The sequence below is a fragment of the Ambystoma mexicanum genome, chromosome 8 (genome assembly GCF_040938575.1).
Source record: "Ambystoma mexicanum isolate Mex_15411 chromosome 8, UKY_AmexF1_1, whole genome shotgun sequence".
Lineage (NCBI taxonomy): Eukaryota > Metazoa > Chordata > Amphibia > Caudata > Ambystomatidae > Ambystoma > Ambystoma mexicanum.
The window spans coordinates 203,873,858-203,897,037 of record NC_090929.1 but is presented as its reverse complement, the minus strand read 5'-3'; the positions used below and the strand labels follow the sequence as shown (position 1 = coordinate 203,897,037).

At 45.2% G+C, this 23,180-nt stretch overlaps 1 protein-coding gene across 2 annotated transcripts in view; it reads left to right on the top strand.

Moving 5' to 3' along the window:
• The window catches only part of COL5A1 (collagen type V alpha 1 chain), a 635,679-nt gene that overhangs the window by 116,177 nt on the left and 496,322 nt on the right, over positions 1 to 23,180 (top strand). For both annotated transcript variants that reach the window (XM_069609606.1, XM_069609605.1), the window contains exon 2: positions 12,122 to 12,289. In XM_069609606.1, the coding sequence (XP_069465707.1) occupies positions 12,122 to 12,289 (168 nt within the window). The remainder of the gene's footprint in view (positions 1 to 12,121; positions 12,290 to 23,180) is intronic.

Sequence of the window (23,180 nt, the reverse complement as noted above, 5' to 3'; positions counted from 1 at the left end):
CTTGCCACTGTTTACGTTTATAATGGTGCGTGTGCCTGCCAATGTCGGGCTCTGACCTCTGGACATTATACATCAACCCATTGATAACGGTGCTTCCTCTTCACTTTGGTGAATTATCCTGATGACGGTAGTTGCATGTGACTTTGTAAATCCAGTTTTATAAGGACTCCATTTAGGATTGATATGTCAGGCACAGGTGGGGGCTTTACATGTTATTAATACACTGCAACACAGCAGCTAGTATTCCCCAATTTGTAGAATAAGCTTTCAGTCACATTGGCCAAAGGTAGGACCCATATTAAGGGGATTCACCTTCTTCTCTAACCTTTCTCTGTAGCTCCCCAAGAAGGTGCTTGGGTGCTTGGGTATCCAACTCACAGATATAATATTTGCAAATAAATGTTGTTTTTAATGACGTGTTGTATTGTTCATTAGGATAAGATTACAGCCGTTTAGGTCTGTTTGTAATATACCAATTTGCTTTAATGTTTTGTGTGTGAACATAAGTGCGGAATAGATACAGGATTTCCGGAATGAGGGACATTGAGTGGGGTTACCCATTCCCTCGTTTTAGAAGATGCATGAAGTCAGACATGATTCGTGCTGTATATTTAGAATCTTGATGGAAAACGTTTGCCAGACCTAGATAACGTCATAACTATTGGAAGGCGAAAGTGGTAGATTTATGTTAGGGCATCATACTGTTCTCTATTAGTAACCCGGCGAGAGACAATCAGAAGGCAAGAGCCATTCTGATTGGCTCTCGCCAGGTCCCTACCCGGCCGGGAATCCCTTCATCGGGATTCCACGGCCTTTGTTCCCGGCGGGGGGCGTGGCAGCCCCTCAGCCAATGAGGAGGCTCGAAGCGGGGCCATCCCTGCTCCGAGCCTCCCCGCGGCTGAGAGGCTGCCTTCGCCTCCCGCAGGGGACTCGGGTAAGGAATTTCTTTTTTTTCTAAATCCCCTCCCTCTACCTCCCCCCCCCACTTACCTTCTTGTTCCTGCGTCCCCGGTGGGGGACGAGGGAAGCCTACAGCCGTGTGGAGACTCGGAGCGGGGCCATCCGCCGGGGACGCAGGTACGTTTTTTTTTTTTTTTTTCTCCTCCAAACCCCACTTACCTTATTTTTGATCCTTTTTCCGGGAGCCGGTGCGCTGGGAACACTTGTGATCCCAGCGCGTCCGCTCCCGATGCCCGCCATGGAAAGGGAAAACGGACTCCGTTTTCCCTTTCCATGGCGGCGGCCATTTTCTTGGTCGTTTTTTTTTCTCCTGAAACGGCGCAGCGCCGAAACGGCGCAGCGTTTCAGGACAAAAAAAATAGCTTTTAGTGCCCCGGTCACGCAATTTTTGCGGGCCGGGGTACTAATAGCAATAGAACCCTCGCGTCGGGGGCATTACCGTCTCAGGTAATGCCCCGGGGCCTTCGGTAAGGCCCTCGCTTCGCTCGGGTCCTTACCTATGGGCCCCGGGGCATTACCTGAGACGGTAATGCCCCCGACGCTCGGGTTCTATTGCTTAAGTAGATTACGTTTGCTTCTGTTGATATAAAGGCTAAAGATAGAAAGTAACATTTAAACCGGTTTTTTAAAGATAATGAGAGGGAGAGACAGTCGGAATGTGAGTCAGAAGAGTATTCCAGTTCTAAAAGCTGGTGCTAAGTTGCTATGAAAGTGCTAAGTGCTAAGTTGCAAAGGGGTGCAAGATGGAGGTGAAGAAGAACCTGAGAAGATAAGCAAAGAACACAAGTTCAATAAAAAAAAGACAGGACAGCAGGCCAAGAGAATGGAGTGCTTTAAACAAATACAAAGAAAGTGAAAATAGAGGTTGGGAAAATACATGAATGGATGAATTAGTAATGTGCACAGTTGGCTAGCAAACTCACATCCAGGCCTAGCTCAGCCTGGAGGAAACAGTCCTCCAATTTGTATACTTATTAACTGTGATGCTAGCTCCGTTTTGACCAGTTTTTACCAGCAGGAGACCTAAGACCCAGGGTGATTCATTCATTTGAACAGGATACCACAATTATTTTTAAGCAGAAGGATAGTATTAGAATCCTTATCTCCAGACTCCAAAGTCTTCCACTGAACCGTTGTGCCACTCCACCCGGAAATGTGCAAGTTGGGATGATCCTCGTGGTTGCCTACATCTTACAATTGCAACGGGATTGTCTACGGGAGGATAGCTCAAGGGCAACACGCTCGTCTTGGAAGCAAGATGACGCAGAGCAACAAAGGTTCAATCCCCAGGTCTGTGCTTAGAAACCTCTGGGTATTAAGCACGTTATAAATAACCCATTACAATTACATTACAACAGGTTAGAAAATCTATCATTCCAGACAATGTGTCACTTATTTTCAACATCTTTTTCTTAGAGTCAACCCATTTCCCCTCTGAGTCAACCTGTACGAAACCCACTACCACGCTGCGTGGTGGAGGAAATGCTAAATTTGCTAAATCATATTTGCTTGATGGTCTGTTAGACTTTGTACATTGACATGGTCAAGGCATTTGCATACAGCATTTAGGGGAACTACTTCCATACCTGGTGCTGCTGTCTGTTTGCTTAAGTAATAACGCTTGAGACAGGGCATTTGACAGGTGGTTACAGGCTGGGTCAGAGTAGAGGCAAGTGCACATTGCGTGGGCCCTGGTGCATTAGCGCATAACAAAGACCACGTCTTGGGGGTTGTGGTTGTAAGTGCCTCTGGATAATGGTGTTGAACAAGGGATCCCTGGTTACTAATTGGGAGAAGCATGATGAAGGAGAGCTGAATATGTGAAGGAGTAAAACACAAAACAAAGTGAGGTCTACCTTCATACTGGAGCAGGATGTTTAGAAGCATGTGGTGGCAGCCTGTGGTGCAGGTTGGTGACTGACGGTGCATGTAGGTGGGGCATTACTACATGTTTCCAGGAATTAGCCAGCCAGAAGAGGTGTGGTAGGTGTTGGAAGGAGCAGGGAGCTGACCAGCGACAATAGGGGAATACAGAGAACTTCCAAGTCTTATCATCATGTAAGGCTTGCAATCCAGCCAATCAGAGTGACTGCATGCAATTACGCAGGGTGTAACACAGGACTGCACACTATACAAGTCTGACCTCTGGTGAAGCATGGGCATCTATCACATCTGGCATACGAAAGGCCAACAGCCATCAAGCAATTGCAATGAGATAGTGCTCTGGTTGAGATAATTTCATATTGAGGGTTGGCCAGTGTTTATGTTTTTCCGACTGACTGCATATTTAACACTGTTATCATAAAAATCTTAATTAAAGGAAAATAAATGGAAAGAACACCCAGGCAGTGTCCCAACAAAGGAACCCCTCTTATATGTGTAAATATGAGTCTTTTGGGGATGTGGAACAGAACAACAGCCCTGTGTCTTGCAGCTTAACTTCAGTCACTTGATTACTTTAATAATTATTTAAGTTTAATTTGCATTCTTGGCTTTTGAAGTTGGAGGAAATGCTGATATGCCGGCTGCTGGACAGGAAATTGGTTGCTTGGACGGAGTGCTGCACGGGCAATCAGAAGGCAGCAGGCATGGTGAAGCCAGTGTAACAAGGGGTGGGGGGGCACCACAGTCCGAGCTTCATTTATCTGTTGTAGGAGAGGAAGTCATGCTTAATAGTTTTTAATTCCATGCTTACGATCTTGGGAGTAAATGATTGCCATGAACCAAAAGAAGGCAGGTAGAATCCCTTACCATCTGTATTTAAAGTAGAAGAAAAACACAACAAAATAGCAATTAGCTTCGCAAAAGTCCCAATGTGGGCACAGTGTGAAGAAAGAGGGACTCTGGGAGAGGTTGAAGGAAAATTGAAAATACCCTGAGCATGTTTAAGAACACTTCTGGGGCTCCACAGCTGTAAGTCACATTTTAAACACACTTCACTCCATGTAATTGTTTGACCGCCTGGCGCTCAATTATGAAACTGTTAGCCTTTTTCTGGACTTGAAATCGACCAGAACCCCTTTTAATGGCTACTCCGTACATCGTCTACTTTGCAAGTGAAATGAACTCGTGGCTTCTTGCACTCCAGCTGCTTAAAGCTTAACACTAGAAATTGTCTACATTCAGCCCCTTTATTGTAGAGAAGGTGATAAGTACAAAAAGCTGCACCCTTGTCTGTGGATGCAACCATCGTACCCAGGTGGAACTTTCCTTTGCTGAGGTAGGACTTTCTGCATGAAGATTTAAATATTTTAAAAGCTGCCTGGACCTTTGGCAAAAGACAAGCGACAGCCAGGTTAATAATCCATTATGATGCGTTTGAATCGCCAAACCTGGAAATCCCACCTCAGCAACTCGGTACCACACACAAGTACAAAGATTTTACAAAATGTCTGGAAAGAGGTGTAGAGGGGTACAAAAAACAATATTTTAGACCAGTTTTGGCAAGGTTGAGAAATTGGGAGGGAGCAAAATCCACAATATCCCATCAACAGATACCTCACACACTCCAAACAAATATGACATTTTATACATCTCTCTTATTGTATAATGTTGGACAGGGTTTTAGACGTAGTTGTAATGGGTGTACCACCTTTTTAAAATAAAGCTATTAGGTAAATTAAGTGTACATTCCGACTATTAGAATTTGTTTTTACTGTAGTAATGGTGAAGAACCGGCATGTAGGCAACCTCAGAACAGTTTCGCAAAAAAGTCAGGTGACTATCTGGAGTATTACTTTATTCGGAACTGTCCCAACCTCTTTTCACTGTTTATTTCCTAATGCCCCACTGTGTTTAATTCTCACCTGTTGTTTGTTTGTTGCATCAACGGATACAATACATCATTGTTATTGTGTTCCAAATATGTCAAGCAACATTCTAGCAACTCCATAAAAAGGGGCTAAAAACAAACAAAGTGAAACCATTGGCGGGAAAGAATTAACACAAAGCCAATATTTCTCACTACATTTAAATGTTCACTGGTAAAACCTCAAAAGTACATTATTGCTTTTTCTAAAAAAATAAGGACATCAACATTGTCATTATAACTGGCCATATTAACCATGTCAAGTACTGATCCCTGTGCAGCAGGCCTAACTTCACTAAAAATGAGAAAAGCAGTGATTTTTCAAAGTCATGTTAGGTAAATCTAGCATTAGCAAGGAACTTGGGGTTGGTCTGATGTCTCTAAAAATCAAACTTCCTATTGCACCTCCTCAGAGGTACTCTGCCTTTCCTCTCCTTCCCCCAGAAGCTCATGGTTTCCCAAGCTCTGGTTCTCTCTAGGTTGGACTATTGTAGCAGCCTCTTTCTAAATCTACCTGCCTCTACTCTCCGCCCTCTGCAACTAATACAGAACAGGACTGCGAGACTTGTCCTTGGCCTCAAGCCCTCGGATCGTATCTCTCCAGTTCTGAAATCCCTCCATTGGCTCCCAGTAGATGCAAGGATTACATTCAAAACCCTCTGCATTGTCCACAAGGCTTTCTGGGGCCTGGGACCAAAATACCTTCAGCTATCCCTCCACAAATTCCTCCCCTCTCAAGCTCTTCGCTCCTCTACCTCTAACTCCCTCAGGGTCAGTCGTTTTTCAAAGAAACGAGCTGGGGTTAGATCTCTGTCTTTGGCTGGGGCCTCCCTTTGGAACAGCCTCCCTGCCACTCTAAAACTTGAGGAGAACCATCTCTGATTCCGGAAGCACCTCAAGACCTTCCTCTTTTCTTCTGCCTTCTCTCCCCCTCTCCCCTGCCGATCTGTTCTCTCTTGGCACCATGCACCTGGCCACCCTCTGTCCTCCGGGCCCAGGTACCTGCTCACCCTGCCACCCTCCCGCATTGCCTCCGGGCCACCCCTTGCACTGGGGTCTGTACCTGTACCCATACAGTCCCCCCACCCTTTTTCTTCCTGCACTTATCAGACCTAACCTGTCTGCTTCCTTAAACCCAGCACTTGCCAATTGCTGGCTGCACTACCACGGTTTGTTGCCCATATTATTTATTTATTATTATTTATCGGTTTTTCCTTTGCTCCGCACTTTCCACTTCTCCCGCCTTCCATGCACGTTTCCCCTCCCCCTCTCCCATGCACTTGCGCGTTCTCAATGTCAGTGGGCCTAGTCAGATTGCTTTTTTGTTCTCCCCTGTCCCTCTCCCTTGCCTTGGCGCTCTCTGAAACACTTGTGTACGAGCGCGATAGAAATAAAAAATCAATATAAATATCAATTGGCCACCCTGAGTTACCTGGGCGGGACAAAGACTGATATGCAAATGGATATTTCCCATCTTTGAAAGGTACAGTGAGCAAAAAGCGATGGCTGCAAACTCTCAAAGTGGGGAAAAAAACACAGAACAGGTTATCATTCCATGTTCTTTCTGGAGAGGGGCGCCTGCTACCTTTTTTGGAATAGAAGGAATAACATACCCACAATGATGCCTAAACCTTTATTAAGCCACACAGGCTTTAGACTCATACCTCTGCATGGTCATAAAAATCCTCAGGGACCTGCAGAATTATCATAACATACAGTTGGGGGTTCTTTATCCCACGTACAATAGAAGGAGGGTTTGAAAATATGTTAAACGGGCTGAAATGTGAAGGGGGCAGGGACACTTTTCTTTGGTTTCCTGCTTGTCGATAGCATTTTAAGCAGAGCTCAACTCATCTGCTGGTGCCTGACAGCTCTGTGTCAACAATAAAGTCAATGACCCTGGTAAATGCATCAGGGTTGGGCTGGGGCTTAAATCCGACCAGGCACTATTGAAAAAGTGGGCGAAAAGCATTCCAATGTATTACTATATAAAACCGATTGAGTACTAGACAAAGGAGTGTTTTTGGTACAATATGTTGCAAATATTGCATTTGAAAACATATTTTCTTAGTAACCTTTGTTAAAACTAGTGAAATAACTTACCCACTCTTGTCAGAAAAGTGGTCCATGTTGTCAAAAAACCTGGCCTGTCCTAGAATCATGGGCTGGCACTTCCAGCATTGTGCCATTGCCCTATAGGCCTGTCCGAGCCTTTGCAGCACTTCTGCTTGATGCCATAGTGAAATCTGGTAACAGCTTGTAGAACTGCATCTTGGTATACCCAATGCAATATAATGAGAGGCGATCTAGTAACAAACAGCCTGTGGTACTGCAATCTACCAGCAACTTGCTTACCTGAAATCTCTAGTGCTGGCAGCAGACTCCATGGGAACATCTGGTATCGGTAGTGGTGCTGCATCATGATTCAACTGCAAAAAAACAGCAGCAACCGGCAGAACCTCACCTTCATCTTGTGCTGGAGCCGGACTTTGCATAACATCTAGTTGTGGCCTGCGGTATTGCATGCTGATGTATTAAGAGCTTGCGAAAGACCCTGCAGAGACATCCTTTAACCGCCTGTGGTGCTGCACCCTGCTGATTCCAGTGCTTACACCTGATTCTACAGGCACATGTAGTGATGGCCTGTAGTGTTTTTTCGGCTGCATTCGCAGATACTGTGAGGCAGCAATCAACACGTCTCACAATGGCAACTGCTTTATAAATTAGCTTGCAGGGTTTTCAGTATCAATTGCCCACTCAAGAATTATTTAAAATTAGTGCTATGCTGAGTGTGTGAGGACATTTACATGCTTTGTACATTTGAGTATATATTTACAAATTATATAGTTTAATGTCTTACTTAGTGCTTGAGGTACATGGTATATAAGCCTTCCATTTTTAATGCATAACCCAGATCATTGATTGACTGAACATCACTCCTTGTGTGATATGTAAAGCGCTCAAACATAGTGCAACATCTGCCATTTTGGTGACCACTTGGTACATGGTCCTAGAAGAAGAGGGGCGAGGTTAGTTGCAGGAAAGGGAAATATAGGTGCAAATTATGAAAAGTGCAGATTGTAAGAACCCATTTTCTTTGTTTTGGTATGTTTCTAAGTGGTCCTTGTGAGGACACTTGGGGTGTGTTTATGAAAAGTGGAGCATCACATCTTAACATCCTGCTTGACTCGAAACTTGCGAGGTCTGCCAAAAATGGAGAAGATGTGGTGGACGTACATGCGGTGGCATGATATAAGTGGTGCAGAGTTATGCAGCATAAGCTCTGCACAGCTCTCCTGGAGTTAGTTAGTGTTAGCTGCTGAAGGGTGTATTCACCTGCAGTGTGTTGAGAGATGTACCTGGTGTAAGGAGGGCGGAGGAAATGGTGAGCAGGTTGCTAGTGAATGTGACCACAAGGATTCTGGACCGAGGATGTTTATCAGGACATAGGTCGCAGCTGTCCTTGCTTTATTCCGGTGTTAATAGTGGGGCAGTGGTAGGTCAGGATTATGCACAGCCCGAATCTGTATGAGGATAAATGCATTGGCAACACATTTCCATTGTGGAGAGTGCATGGGTGAGACTGACCTCCTTGAGTGTGTTTTAACAATGGCTAAATGGACACTTAGGGCCAGATGCTGAAAGCTTTTTTTGGCGCAATTGACGAGAGCTTCTAGCACATTTCCTCATTTGCACCCAAAAATGGAGCAGTTTAATTCTTAAAGGGCATCTGAATAAGAGCTTCTTAGATGCGCTCGTTCAGATGCCCTTTTCCCCTCCTTTGCAGTTTTGCACAAATAAGAGGGCATTGCTGCACATTTAAAAGTGCATCCAGAATTCATAGATGGTATGTGCTTTTAAATGCGCAGAAATGAGGGGTGGGAACACGCACATGGAGATGTGCAAATCATGACGGGGTTACCTCGTTTGTCACACTTGCATTTCCATCCCCCATACTTTTTTCTGGTCATTTCAACAAGATGAGTCCTTCAAGAGTATGTCTCTGTGAAATGCGTTCCCAGTAACTACGTGATTGCTGGAAGCCTGTCATACATTAGTGTCCGGACGTGCTCCCGAGACTTACGTATGCAAAGGGGCTAGACAGCACATCTTTGCGCCACTGTTCAGCATCACCAGAAATGTGCAGGCCACCTTTGCGACTTAAGGGTAACCCCCGCATTTTGCCAATGATCGTAAATGAAAAAAAAGCGACTTGACTACGCTTTTTTTGCGCTCATTTTTGAGAATCTGACCATTAGGGCCCGATTCATGGAATTTTTTGAACGGTTCAAAGTGACTTTGCACTGAAGTTGCACAGCAAAAATACACGTTGCACAGTTCCATGAATCCGGGCTTGTTTCAGCCGTGCAAAGTCACTTTTCAGCAGTGCAAAGTCACTTTTGAACCGTGCAAAAAATTCCATGAATTGGGCCCTTAGTGTTAAAGACTGCAATAGTGACCCTTAGTGTTAAAGAAGAAAATAGAAATCCATTGTAACACCTTCTGCAGAGTAGTGTTATGTCAAGCATGCATTTACAATGAAGACTATAGCTGCTAACAAAGGGCCTTGATAATGTGCATTTTGTTGTACCCCAATTTACAGCAGCGCTTTGCTTTGTGTAAATTCAGCCAACAATATTCTCTTGGTTTGTCCTCCTTTTACTGAGAGACAACCGTATCCAGGGAGATGTGAGGGAATCCTGCGACCTCAAGAGGCCTTTGGCTGGCGGTGTTTCCGGTCCAGCTGCTGTGTTTCCTGCCCAGCTGCTCGGTGGCCTGTCGCCCAAATTCTCATTTGTCGTTTCTGTAATTATCCAAGTTGAACTGTAGCCAATTTAATAGCATTCAGCTGAATTTGATAAAAGCTACAGACAGTGGCTGAACAAAGATAATTCAGGAAAGTGGCCCAAGTCGAGCGTTTGTCTCTCCGAGCTTTGCTACACAGACATCATTAGGGCATTGATCGTAGGAGTTGGATCTGCTGTCCAGCAATGCCCAGGTCACCAAAATCAGCTCTTTGAATGAGTGTGCTAAGGCACTGCTCATGGGGGCGTCTTCTGTAATGAAAGTATGCAGACTCAGACCTTGAGGGTGGATGAAGTGATAACTGAGCTGAGGCTCAGCTTAGGGGTACGCCTTGGCAGATGACGGTAGTGCCATATCATATTCATGTGTGCCTGAGATTCATGACCTCACAAGGTTCCTGCTGTCCGAGTGTGCTAGTGCCCTGCTCATAGAAACTCCTTCTGAAATGAGTGTCATGGCTCAGCTCTTAGAGGACCTCTGATAGTGAGTGTGCTCTGACTCTGTTCTATTCACCTTTCTCGGAAGTCAGAATGTCATGTCTTATCTGTTAGGGAAGCTCCGCTAGTGAGTCTGCTTCGACTGAGCTCAGTTGAGCTACTAAAATCAGTGCCATGTCCCCATCTCTTGGGGAACCCGGTGTAACGATTGTGCTAGTGTTCACCTTGTAGGGACTCTTGCTACTAACACATAGCTCATGGGTGCCCATCCTGAAAGGAGTGAATTAGATCCCATCTCATGGTAGTTTGTTTTGAAATGAATGTATGAGGAATTTATTTCTGGAAATAGCTCTGGAGATCTCACCAATAGATGGGTGGCCTAGTGGTCATCCCCTGAAGTGAATATCAGGTCTCATCCCTTGAGGGCAGCTGTTGTAATGAGCCTGCTTGTGCTTATAGAAAACTGAGGTCATGGGAGCATATTCTGAAATAAGAGTGCTGCTCATCATTTCTTGGTGACATCTGCTGTAATGAGTGCACCAATACTGTGACACATGCCAGTATCTGCTTTTGTAGGAGCACTCAACTTCTACTTGAGAAGAAGGTTCTGTGGGGTAATTGATGTTGCACCATCCCTTGATTTAGTGAATAGTTTGTCTTTTCAGAGAGAATTGCATTTATTTGCCATTAAACCAGTGTGTCCCCTGGCATACACTAGTGCAACACAGTTGTTAAGAGCTCAATCATACCCCACTCAAGAAGAACATTTCATATCTGAACTGACTGCACCCACAGTGTGAGATGCATGTGGGGAGGAGTGTGAGGGGAGGGAGGAAGCATGAGGTTCAGGGGGGCATATTCTCCAACTGAGAGACACAAGTTTATGACCGTTACAGGATCAGGTCCTCCATCAGGCGCACAGTAATGTTGACTCCAAGGATGGTTTGTAGACTGCATAAAGATGTAGCGCTTCCAAAAATAGTTTGACTATTTGTGCTAAAATGGCTAGACAGGTGTATTGCACATGCTCAGAAGTGGTGACACTACCTAGTTTTTGATTCCACGGATATTGGCGTATATTAGAAATCATTTGGTAATCATATTTATGATAATTGAGTGTATCACCCGTGATGTTCTGTGACCATGATATCATTGTACTCATTAATTTGTCCCAATAGGCATTATGTTTGATGTTCTTCTTCATTTACAGATGGGTTCCATGCTGGTGGGTTGCTGAAGTACACATTGTTTTACTATATATATTTATTTACATCATGTGTGTGTGTGTGTGTGTATATATATATATATGTAGTTCTCTGTGGTACCACATAGAGGTTGGCCCCTTGCACTCACTTCACATTGATATTGGATATATATATATATATATATATATATATATATATATATATATATATATATATGAAAATATATTTGATTGGAGTCACACACTCCACAGCAACCCTTAGTAGCCGTCGCTGGAAGTTCACCTCCAGTTCTGTGCCTTAAAAGTAATGCATTGTGGGTATGCAAATGAGCCCAAATGCAAACATTTTCTCCAGGAAATTGTCTTTATCTAAGAGGGCAGTGCTATTTTATACATAGCTTAATCAACCCAAGACAAAAAAGGTTTGCAATTGGGCTAATTTACATACCCACAATGCCTTGGTGTTGCGGCTCAGAACTTGAGGTGAACTTCCAGCGATGGGTACTAGGGGCACTGTGAAGTGTGACTCGGATCATATGGGTTTTCCTACTTTTCCCATTTTCAGGTGAAAGGTTTTTTCCAAACCTTTTTAAACCCCCCAATAACTATCTTGGTGGTGCATATATATATATATATATATATATATATATATATATATATATATATATATATATATATATACTGAAAAAGCCAGTTGGGTGTAACCCATAAATCTGCTTTGTGTGGTGGAATAAAGCTTTATTCGAATAAGGAAGATGCTGTGACCTGGAATTTTTACATTTGGATTTGAGAAATTGTATCCTGGGGGCGTCAGAGCCTTGCGAAAAGGTTTCTATAAGTATACTAATATATATGTCTATGTTCCAGTTTCCACTAATCATTCCTTTTTTGTTGTCTCCCATTTAGCTGAACCAGCTGATCTCTTGAAGGTATTAGATTTTCACAATTTACCTGACGGGGTAACGAAAACAACAGGTTTCTGTGCACAGAGACGATCGTCGACAGTACCGGATGTCGCATACCGAGTATCCAAAGATGCCCAGCTTAGTGCACCGACGAAGCAGTTGTACCCCGGTAAGAGAATATTCTTTTCCATCACTGCCCACCTCTAGAATATTGTTTCACTTCTTTGTGATCGAGCTTGTTGACTAAAACATGTCTACATGTTAACCATTTAGTTATACTGTATACAATTTCATGAGAGTATCCAACATTTATTTTCTTTAACTTCATGTTATATAAAAAGACACCTGAAATTTGTGTAGGTAAATATCCCTGCACTTGCGCAATTCGAATTCAAGATCAGTTAAGATGGCAACACAGAGGGATTGCTACTATCAAGTTCAGAATGATGGCTGAACATGCTTTCTTCTAATTTACAGTTTATAAAGTTAGTAGGGTTGCTGGAGTTTATCAGGACATATTCCAAGACTAGCTTTATAGTTCGAACAATGCACATCTAATTATAGATCATTAAAGATCACCATACTTTGGTACTGTTAAATGCAGATGAAGTAAGATGATGACACCAACTTCCCACTAATGCCAGATCAATAAAGGTTAATGAATCTACACATAACTAATTCACATTCGAGAAATATATGAGCATAGGTACCGAAAGTTGCAGTTTATCAAATATGGCTGCACCCATTCACTTTTAATGTGAGGTTTATAAAGATGGCAGCTCCTGGTCATTACTAATAATAGATCAATATGTATCACAGGCAGAATTGGTTATGTAGGGTTATGGCATTATTTCAACTTTGGTCACAGGAGGTAGCTGGAACAGGGAGCGTATTGAGAGACCACTGTCTGCACCCATACACATAACTCTGAATATGTTGTATTTCCAAAGAGAGGGACGCCCAATATTTTAGAAAAGGAGTCTGCAACTTTTGTCTCTCTGTTTTTTTGGATTACAACTACCATCAACCTCAGCTAGCATAGTAAATGATGAGAGATCATGGGAGCCATAGTCCAAAACACCTGGACAGCCGCAGTTTACAGACCAGAAAATTGGTCAATATGGCATTTGATTTTTCTGTTGAATACGTTTTGTCCAAGCACTTTGACAACATTTAAAAAAGGGAGAGATGGAAATATACATCTGGTGGGAGATTAGAGGAAGCCTCGCATACTATAATTGTTTTGCAGGAGGATGGGTGGGTGATGCTTGTCGCTTAGAATCAGTTTTTTTCACCACTTCCTAGTATATCTCAACTATATCAGCCTCCATCCTTCCACAGGCCCTCCATTCTTCACCTGCACTTTGCTAGTCTTTCTTCCTCTTCTTCAATCGGCAAGGCCTTTTCTGTCTCCTTCTTTCGTGTTCTGTTTCTTTTCTGTATCTGGGGCCTGTCACCCCACTCTCTCCCTTCTAGTTTCTTTTTCTCTCCCTCTCGTTCTCTTGCAATTCTGCCTCTGTATCTCTTGGCTCGCTTCCTTTCCAATTGTGCCTAATGGCTTTCTGTCACTCTTGATCTCGCTCCTTTCTTTTTCTCCCTCACTTACCTTCTTCTCTTATTGTTATCTCTCCTCTTTCTCTTTCTTATTATGTTTCTCCTCTGTCTATCCCTCCCTCCCATTCCTTCTGTTGTTCTTTCCCTTCACTCCCAATCTGTCTCATGTTTCCTTCCTTCCTCTCTTTCTCTCACCACCAGTTATGACTCCCCTTCCTCTCTCCCTCACATTCTCCCACTCCCATGCTATCTCTAATCCTCTCCTTCTTGTTTTCTTTCTTCCTTACTCCTCTCTCCCTTGCATAGTGTCTTTCTCGTCTCCATTCCTGGGTGTTTCACCCTCCCCCGCTCTTCTTTTGAACACCTTATATTTTCTCTCTTTATCATCTTCTCTTTCTTTGATTCTCTATCCCTCTCATCTCCATCCTGTTCTGTCGCTCACCTGTTCTGTCTCTTTTAACCCTGTACCGTTCTGTTTGCCCCTTTGCTTTCCTTCCTATTTTATCTTATATTTATTTAATGTAATATACTCATAGCCTTACGGCTTTGTATATACAAAACAACATACAATAATATAATGATAAAATATGCATACACGTTTAGACAACACGTTTCATATTCCTTAGTACAATCGAAATTCATCTAACATACTCTAAAATACAACCCCAACAAAAAAGCCAAATACATAAAACACCCAGTAAAAATAATCAAATTTTACACCTTAAAATCAATGAAACGTGTACCATTCGTTAGTGCATCTAAAATGTATTTACACTCCCATATGGCGGAGGGCAAGCTCATTTCTTCATCAATGGGCAAGGTTGAACCTAGGGTGGATTCAATATGCACTGCCCATAGAGATTCAGGTACACAATTGATTGGCAGATTTCTTTTGTCCACACCTCTTATCACTTTCCATATCTCTGTTGTGTTACTAGATATAGCTAGGCTGCCAATCACTTGCCACCTCTGCCTCTCACATTTGGCTTTGTGTTCTTTCAGCCATTTCTGGTAACTCTTTTTAATGGATGAGATTTAGATGTTAACCTCACTTGACCTCAAAATACCTAACGAGGGGAATATAACAGCTGCAATCTTAATACGTACCTGTTTTTTTAGCTTTGCCAATCTTTGAGTCGTGAAAATGGCATTTTGTACGCACCTTTTTGGAGCGCTCGTACGTGCTCTGATAGGTTCTTTCGGAGGGATTGTGTCCTCCGACGTATTCCTCATCTTAGATATCTCCTTCCAGCTCTGCTGGCCTCGGAAAAATTTTTCTCTAGAGGGCGCTGTGCGTCGACGTCCTCCGAGTCGATGTCCTTCGACAGCCGCCCTATCGATGTCGACGTCATCCTGCCTATAAAGGCTGCACGCAGCGTCCGTTGCTCAGTTCCGTTTTTCCGCGCTTACTCAGTGCCTCAGAATACCGTTGCTCAGTTCTTAGTCAGATTAATCCTATTTACCTCGAGTTATTCGATCCGTACTCGATGGCTTCCTCGTCGGAACCGACAACTCCTCGATCCGGCTTCAAGAAATGTCGAGATTGTGGGAAAAAGATGTTGTTGACCGATCCTCACAGAATTTGTCTGTGGTGTTTGGGAGCTGAACAACATTGTTCGGAATGCGAGGACTGTATGTCCATGACAGCTAAGGCCCTGAAGGAGCGTAGGGGGAAGCTGGAGGAAGGTAAGACTTTTAAAGCTTCTTCTTCGTCGACGAAGTCGAGACATTCTTCTCCTCGTCACCATTCGCGCTCCAGGTCTCGGAGTGGGTCTCATCACTCCTCGAGATCGAAGCACTCGAAGAGGAGACGTCGAAGATCCCCTTCTCCGTCTTCCTCTTCCTCTGTTTCGCCAAAAAGAATCCCTTGCCCCACGAAACATAGTTCCCAGGCTGAATGGGAGGAATTCCGAAAAAATATGATGAGTGTCTTCGAGAAAGCGGCCTCGACCCCCTCGAAGACTGCCGAGAGCGATGCTCTGGTCGAAAGACCGGAAGGACAAAAACGCCGCGAGTCGCAGTACCCGGCGAAAGAAACCTCTCGAGCGCGTCTCGAAACCTCGAGCAGGACTATGACCTCCAAACCTTCCTCGAAGGTTCCGTCGACGCCGTCGACGAAGGTTCCGTCGACGTCGAGGTCGATGTCTTCGACGCCGTTGTCGAAGGGACCTTCGACACACGGGTCTGTCGACTTGACGCCAGCTTCGACACCGGCGTCGACGCCAAGAAAAGTCACGGTTACCACACATCCAGTGACTATCCCCAGGCCCTCGACGTCGATGGCTTCGATATTGGCGAGTAGAATTCCAATTCTGTCGAGGTCTTCGAGGCCTCCGCCTCTGTTTTCGACACCACGCTCGAAGCCTTCGACGTCGGCATCGACGACATCGACGTTTTCGAGGCCAATAATGACAAGTTCGGCACCCTCTGCCCTGGAAATGGGATTTACTCCCTTTATGAGTTCAGAACAATTGAGAATTATAGCTTCAATTTTAGAAGAGGGTGATTTGTCTGAACAGGAAGACACATTTGAGTTACAGGGACCTGTAACCCCAGTTAGAGAGGAATTTTCCTCTGAAGAGCGCAGGTTAAAGGATCTTCATGATTCTTTACATGAGGCAAGTGGGTTAGACACTTCCCCTGAGGTGGAGTTTGCTAAGCCAGACCCGGGGGAGCATGCTGAAACCCCCTACAGAGCCTTCATGGCCAGGATTACAGAGTTCATAGGGTGGTCTACACCTTCACAATCTTTCCAACAAGATGACCTCACGGATATTCTTGACAAAGGCCCACAGGAGGATGCTGTGGTGCCTTTTCATAAAGCTCTTCAGAGAAAGATCATGACAAACTGGGAAACCCCAGATGTAGTACCAGCAGTAAATAAAAAACTGTCTACAAAGTACAGGGTATCTTCTACAGACCCAGAGTTTTTGTCTAAACACCCATCCCCAGAAAGTCTGGTGGTACAGGCAGCATCCTCTACTGATGTCAAGACGGCTTATCCTACCGTCCCACAGGACAGGGACGATAAAAAATATGATGCTATGGCAAAGAAAGTCTTTTCAGCATGTAGCATGGCGTTAAAATCTGTTAATGCTACTTGCACCCTTGCTAGGTTCAGCCATACACTTTGGGAGTGTGCTTCTACAGCGGCTGACTGCATCCCGGAGGGAGAAGAAAGTGATGCGTTCCTGGATATTATACAGGACGGTAAAGACGCTATGTGCGAATCCCTCCAGACGGGCATTGATTCGGCTGACAGTATCAGCAGAGCAATGGCGGCAAGTACATCAACCAGGAGATTCGCTTGGTTGAGAAGGTCGGGTTTTGCCCCAGATGTGCAAGCCAGGCTCTTGAACATGGCATTCGATGGCTCTTCTTTGTTCGGGAAAAAGGCGGATGACAGTTTAGAGAAACTGCAAACTTCAAAAGCAGCAGCAAAATCCCTAAGAGCTGCAATCCGTCAGACTCCTTTTCGTCCCACAGGAACCTTTGCGAGGGGCAAGTCCTTTCGCTTCTACTCCGCATTCGGAAGAGGTAGAGAACGACTGGCTCAAAGGGGTCAAAGAAGAACTACCCGAGGTGGACGGGGTAGATATTCAAAAGCCGCAGCAACAGCAGGTGCATCTGCATCAGCCGCCCCAAAACCACTCTGACGACTTCCCTCACAGGACACCTGTAGGAGGCAGGTTGACTCAACATCTGACGGTATGGCAGGCTATCACGTCAGATGCTTGGGCATTGGAAACAGTTGCCCAAGGTTACTGCCTGCCTTTCCTACGTATACCTCAGAGTCATCTACCGGGGATCAGCTCTCAGAAAGCTCCAGATCCGCTCCTCTTGCAGGAAATTTGGGACCTGCTAGAGAAAGGTGCCATAGAACCGGTACCTGTGGCGGAGAGGAACAAGGGCTGGTACTCCCCTTACTTTCTCATTCCAAAGAAAGACGGAGGACTGAGACCCATCTTGGACTTGCGAGAATTGAACAAATTCCTCAGAAAAGACAAATTCAAGATGGTCACTCTTTCTCAGATCCTCCAGGCCCTTCAGTTCCAGGACTGGTTGGTATCTCTGGACCTTCAAGACGCTTATTTCCATGTGCCTATCCATCTCAAACACAGGAAATACCTGAGGTTCGCAATTGGCAACTCTCACTATCAATTTCGAGTGCTGCCATTTGGGCTGACCTCCGCCCCGAGGGTCTTCACCAAGTTAATGTCGGTAGTGGCTGCAAGTCTAAGGAGGGAAGGGATTCACGTCTACCCCTACCTGGACGATTGGTTGATCAGGGCTGTTTCTCCGGAACAAGCTCAGATCCAGCTAAATCACGTGTGCCACTTCCTTCACAGACTGGGCTTCTCTCTCAATTTAAAGAAGTCACAAATGATACCATCGCAGAGACTCCAGTTCATAGGAGCGATCCTGGATACTTCCCTGGGAAAAGCCTCGCCACCAGAGGTGAGGGCTCAAGATATTCTACAGATGGTTACCAAGTTCCAGCATGCCCAACGTCTCCCAGCCTTCGACTTTTTGAGGTTGCTAGGCCTCATGGCATCCTGCATTTTCCTAGTGCCAGAGGCTCGCCTGAGAATGAGATCCCTCCAGTGGGCACTGAGGACTCAGTGGTCACAATTCTCAGGGAGAATGACAGATCTTCTTCAGCTTCCCGGCAGGGTGGCTCGAGACCTTCAGTGGTGGGCCTGTCAGGAGAACATTCTGAAAGGAGAACAGTTTTGGCAACCCTGGCCGGAGATAACAGTAGTCACGGATGCCTCACTCACGGGGTGGGGAGCCCACGCCAACGACTTGACCATCAGCGGTCGTTGCTCTCCATCGGAGTCCAGACTACACATCAACCTGTTAGAGCTGAGAGCCATCAGACTTGCGCTGAAGGCGTTCCTGCCAGCTGTACAAGGGAATAACGTCCTGATAATGACGGACAACACGGTGGCCATGCATTACCTCAACAAAAGAGGAGGCGTAGGATCACTACCCCTGTGCAGAGAGGCGATGCAGCTCTGGTTTTGGGCAATCCAAGAAGGAATCTCTCTATCGGCAGTTTACCTAGCCAGAGAGAAGAACTTGACAGCGGACGCTCTGAGCAGGCAGAACACAGTCTCCCACGAGTGGGAGCTAGCTCAGGAAGTCCTTCAAGAGATCTTCGCCCTTTGGGGAACCCCTCAGGTAGATCTGTTCGCCACCAGCATAAACAGGAAATGCGACCTGTTCTGCTCAAGGGAATTTCCCCCGAGAGGAGCTCTGGGAGACGCGTTCATAGTGGACTGGGAGTTTCTGCTTCTGTACGCGTTCCCACCGGTCCCTGTTATTCCTCAAATGATCAGGAGGTTGAGAAGATTCCGGCGAACCATTATCCTAATTGCCCCGGATTGGGCCAGGAGAACGTGGTACCCGGACCTTCTAGACTTGTCCATCTGCCCTCCAATTCGACTTCCACTCAGAGAGAACCTACTCTCACAGAAGGGAGGTCAGGTTCTCCATCCAGACATCAAAACCCTCAACCTTCACGCTTGGCTTCTGAAAGGCTGAGGTACAAGGATTGGGACCTCCCTGATGATGTTATGGAGGTGTTGCTTTCGGCAAGGAGGCCAGCAACAAAGTCTTTATACCGCTGCCGTTGGAACAGATTTTGCAGCTGGTGTAGAGAACAGAATATCGACCCTTTTTCATGTGGTACACCAATGGTTTTGTCCTTCCTACTATATTTGGCAAATTCAGGCCTTCAAGTTGGCACCATTAAGGGCTATCTCGCAGCGCTATCCATCTTTAAGCGTACTGCGGAAGAACCATCCTATTTCAAATTACCCTTGGTAATACAGTTTCTAAAGGGGTTAACCAATGTTTATCCCCCAAGACCATTCCAAGTTCCCCTATGGGATTTAAACTTAGTACTAACTTTCCTGATGGGTACACCTTTCGAACCTCTCCATTCTTGTTTGTTAAGATTCCTTACCCTTAAAACTGTTTTATTAATAGCACTTACATCTGCTAGAAGGGTGAGCGAATTACAAGCTCTTTCTTGTAAACCCCCTCATACTATATTTCACAAAGACAAAGTTGTCCTGCAAGTGAAGCCTAATTTCCTCCCAAAGGTGGTTTCTGAATTCCATATCACTCAGAAGATTACCCTACCATCTTTCTATCCTCCTCCTCACCCGGGGAAAGAGGAAGAGAGGTTACACAGGCTAGACCCTAGGAGGGCTTTAAGTTTTTACATTAGTAGACTAGCCAGGATAAGACAGGCAGACCAGCTGTTTGTAGGTTACACAGGTCACAAGCTGGGGTTACCAATAACTAAGCAGACCATTTCCAGATGGATCATTCTAGCCATTCTGGAATGTTATAAACTGGCAGGGAAAGAGCCCCCTCAAAACCTTAGGGCTCATTCGACCAGAGGTATTGCAGCTTCATCGGCCCTCAAAAGAGGCGTGCCGGTTAAAGACATATGTGCGGCCGCTACATGGTCGTCTGTCCATACCTTTACACGTTTTTACAATCTGGATTCCTCCTCCAGTCAAGAGACTAGGTTTGGAAGGGCTGTACTGCATTCTATTCATCAATAGAAGACAGCGTGAAGTCAGTTCTCCCTCCTCCGATAATAGAATACTGCTATGGGAGCCTATCTAAGATGAGGAATACGTCGGAGGACACAATCCCTTCCAAGAACAAGTTACTTCTTACCTTGTAACGTTCTTTCGACGGGATGTTCCTCCGACGTATTCCTCATCGACCCTCCCATCCATCCCTTGTTGTTGCAGCTTACGCTCCTTCAGGGTGATTAGTTAGTCCAGAAAGTATTATTGTGGGCTACAAAACGGAACTGAGCAACGGACGCTGCGCGCGGCCTTTACAGGCAGGATGACGTCGACATTGATACGGCGGCTGTCGAAGGACATCGACTCGGAGGACGTCGACGCGCAGCGCCCTCTAGAGAAAAAAATTTCTGAGGCCAGCAGAGCTGGAAGGAGATATCTAAGATGAGGAATACGTCGGAGAAACATCCCGTCGAAAGAACGTTACAAGGTAAGAAGTAACTTGTTCTTCTGTGCTAGTGATTTCTTTTATACTAGTGATCATCAATGAAAAAGTGGGCACTGTGTTGGTTATGTCGCTATCACTAGGAGCAGCATAGTGATATGATATGATATGGCATTAATAACGTGCCTATACACAAGTGTTTCAAGGCGCGATGAGGCAAGGGAGGGGAACAAAGGGAGAACAGACACCCATCCTACTCGGCCAGGTGTCATTCAGATCGCTCAAGTGCGTGCTGAATGTATGTAGGCAAGAATCTTAGTACAGCATTATTTGCCTTAACTAAATTAGATCCGCTGCAATTTGTAGGGTTTTGACTCGTGTTTAAGTAAATGTTGCCATTTAGATCATACTTACATGGCACAGTTTCCATCCTCAGTGGCTTTAGAAGTACGCACATTGGGAGGTGATCACTTTCATCATGCGGTACATTAGCCATGTCCTCCACCAGAGCTAACCCCTGATGGTTAGCAAAGGCATAATCTATGGTGGAGGCACTACCACCACTCACGCGCATCACCTCAGACACCTAAGCACCAGTGGCACATAAAACACCAGAGGCTCCATCTGCAGATTTGCAGCCACACCAGCAGACACAAAGCTGGCTCCTTCAGTGTGTTACACAGATCCTGATGAGGATGAGATCCTACTGGAAGAAGATGAGATCCCTTCGTCTGGGCAAGCCTTTCATGATAGGTTGATGGACCTCGTGGGTCCTCATGGGGCTCTTAGAAATCCCTCTCCCAGATGCACCGACCCTCTGAGCCAGGAGTATTGGTAGGAGCAGTTTTCATTAAGGTTTCATAAAAATCAGGCAGGATTCTGTCAAAACTCCTCTCTGTCATACTCACCAATAGAATAATGTATATATGACACAGACTGCTGCAGTAGGAAGAGGTCTTTCTTGGGTCTTATCCTCAACTGTCCTCCTCTCTTGTGGCAGCATCCTCTATTTACTAAAGACCTTCTCTTCAATATATGCATCTCCGGGCCTTAGTAAAGAAGACTGGGCTCGAGAAGCCTTAGGAAAGAAAGTCTTTTTGAATTCAGTACTCCTCAGACAGGCCAATGCGGTGGTGCTTCTGGCAGCTGCAAAACAGAATCTCTGGACAGAACTCTCTAAGTTTGAGAAGTTCAGGCTAGCAGAGCTTTAGGAGCAGTTTAAGTGCGGATTGGTAGATTCAAGGGCCATCGCATCAGACCTCATGGAGGCAGGGGCTAACAATGCAGCACCTCAGCAAGGGGAATAGCCATATGATGTGATACTTGCAGACAAGCCTAGTTACACGCAATACAATTCCTTAAGGAGGTGCAAGATAAGGTCATTGACCTCCCCATCGATTCTATACACCTTTTCTTTTATAGTTTAACTGATAAGGAACAAAAGGAAAAAGGAGAGCACACTAACAGCTAAGTCTTTATCAGTGCTAGTTAAAACGACCACTTTAAAACTGGCAGGGAGCTTTCGGAAAGAATCCCCACTCCCACACATTGGACTTTCGAGGCTTTCAGAAATGAAAAGAGAGGCAACAGGATATTTTTCTCAGCCAGCTTAAAATGAAAGAAACAACCGAAAACTACTGGCAGAGAATTGTCTCCACTCCTCCACCAGAGCAAATTGCTCATCGGTTCTGCCCACAGGTATAACAAGTGATGGTAAGGCTTGGTTTCACAGCACTGGGTGGGAAGGGCAATTATCTCTCTACATCAAGGCTTGGAGGATCATCATGCAGACACTTGGATCCTATCAGTGGTGAGCAGAGTATTCCGACTGCCTCTCCCACCTTAACAGCCTTCTCCTCTTCCCAGGATGCAGTTTTGCTTCCCCTCCCTGACGGAAGAATTCCCCAAACTCCCTGAGATGAAAGTCAGTAAACTATCTTTGCAGATAGAGGCATGGGATTCTATTCTCACCTGCCAAAATTGAACCAGGCAGGCCTAGGAACCACTTTGGATTTAGTGACTTTCAATCTGCATTTACTCCTAGACAGATACAAGATGATTACTCCAGCACAGTTCGGTCTTCCCTCCAGCAGGGAGACTGTATCTGTGCTGTGGATCTGAAGCATTTATTTATTTATTTGGATTTGTAAAGCGCGCAACAGCTCGAGAGCATCGTGGCGCTGGTTACATAGGGGGTGAACAACTTAGTTACATAGGTATCAGTAAAAAGAGGTCACAACTTAGTTGCAAGGAACAGAAAACAAAATTGAGTTACAATGTCGAAAGCAGCGATGAGTACTTATGGAGGAAACAGACAGTTTGTATCTTTAATTAAAGAGAGCAGTTTTGAGCTTTTTGCGAAACGCAAGGAGGGATGTTTCTGCTCTAAGTGCAGAAGGGAGCGCAGGGGCTAGGTATGGGAAGCCTATTCCTCCAGCTTTGGCTCTGTGGATGCGTCGGATAGGTAAGTTTGTTTGTGTAATAGGTTCTAGTGGGCCTAGTTGAGGTGG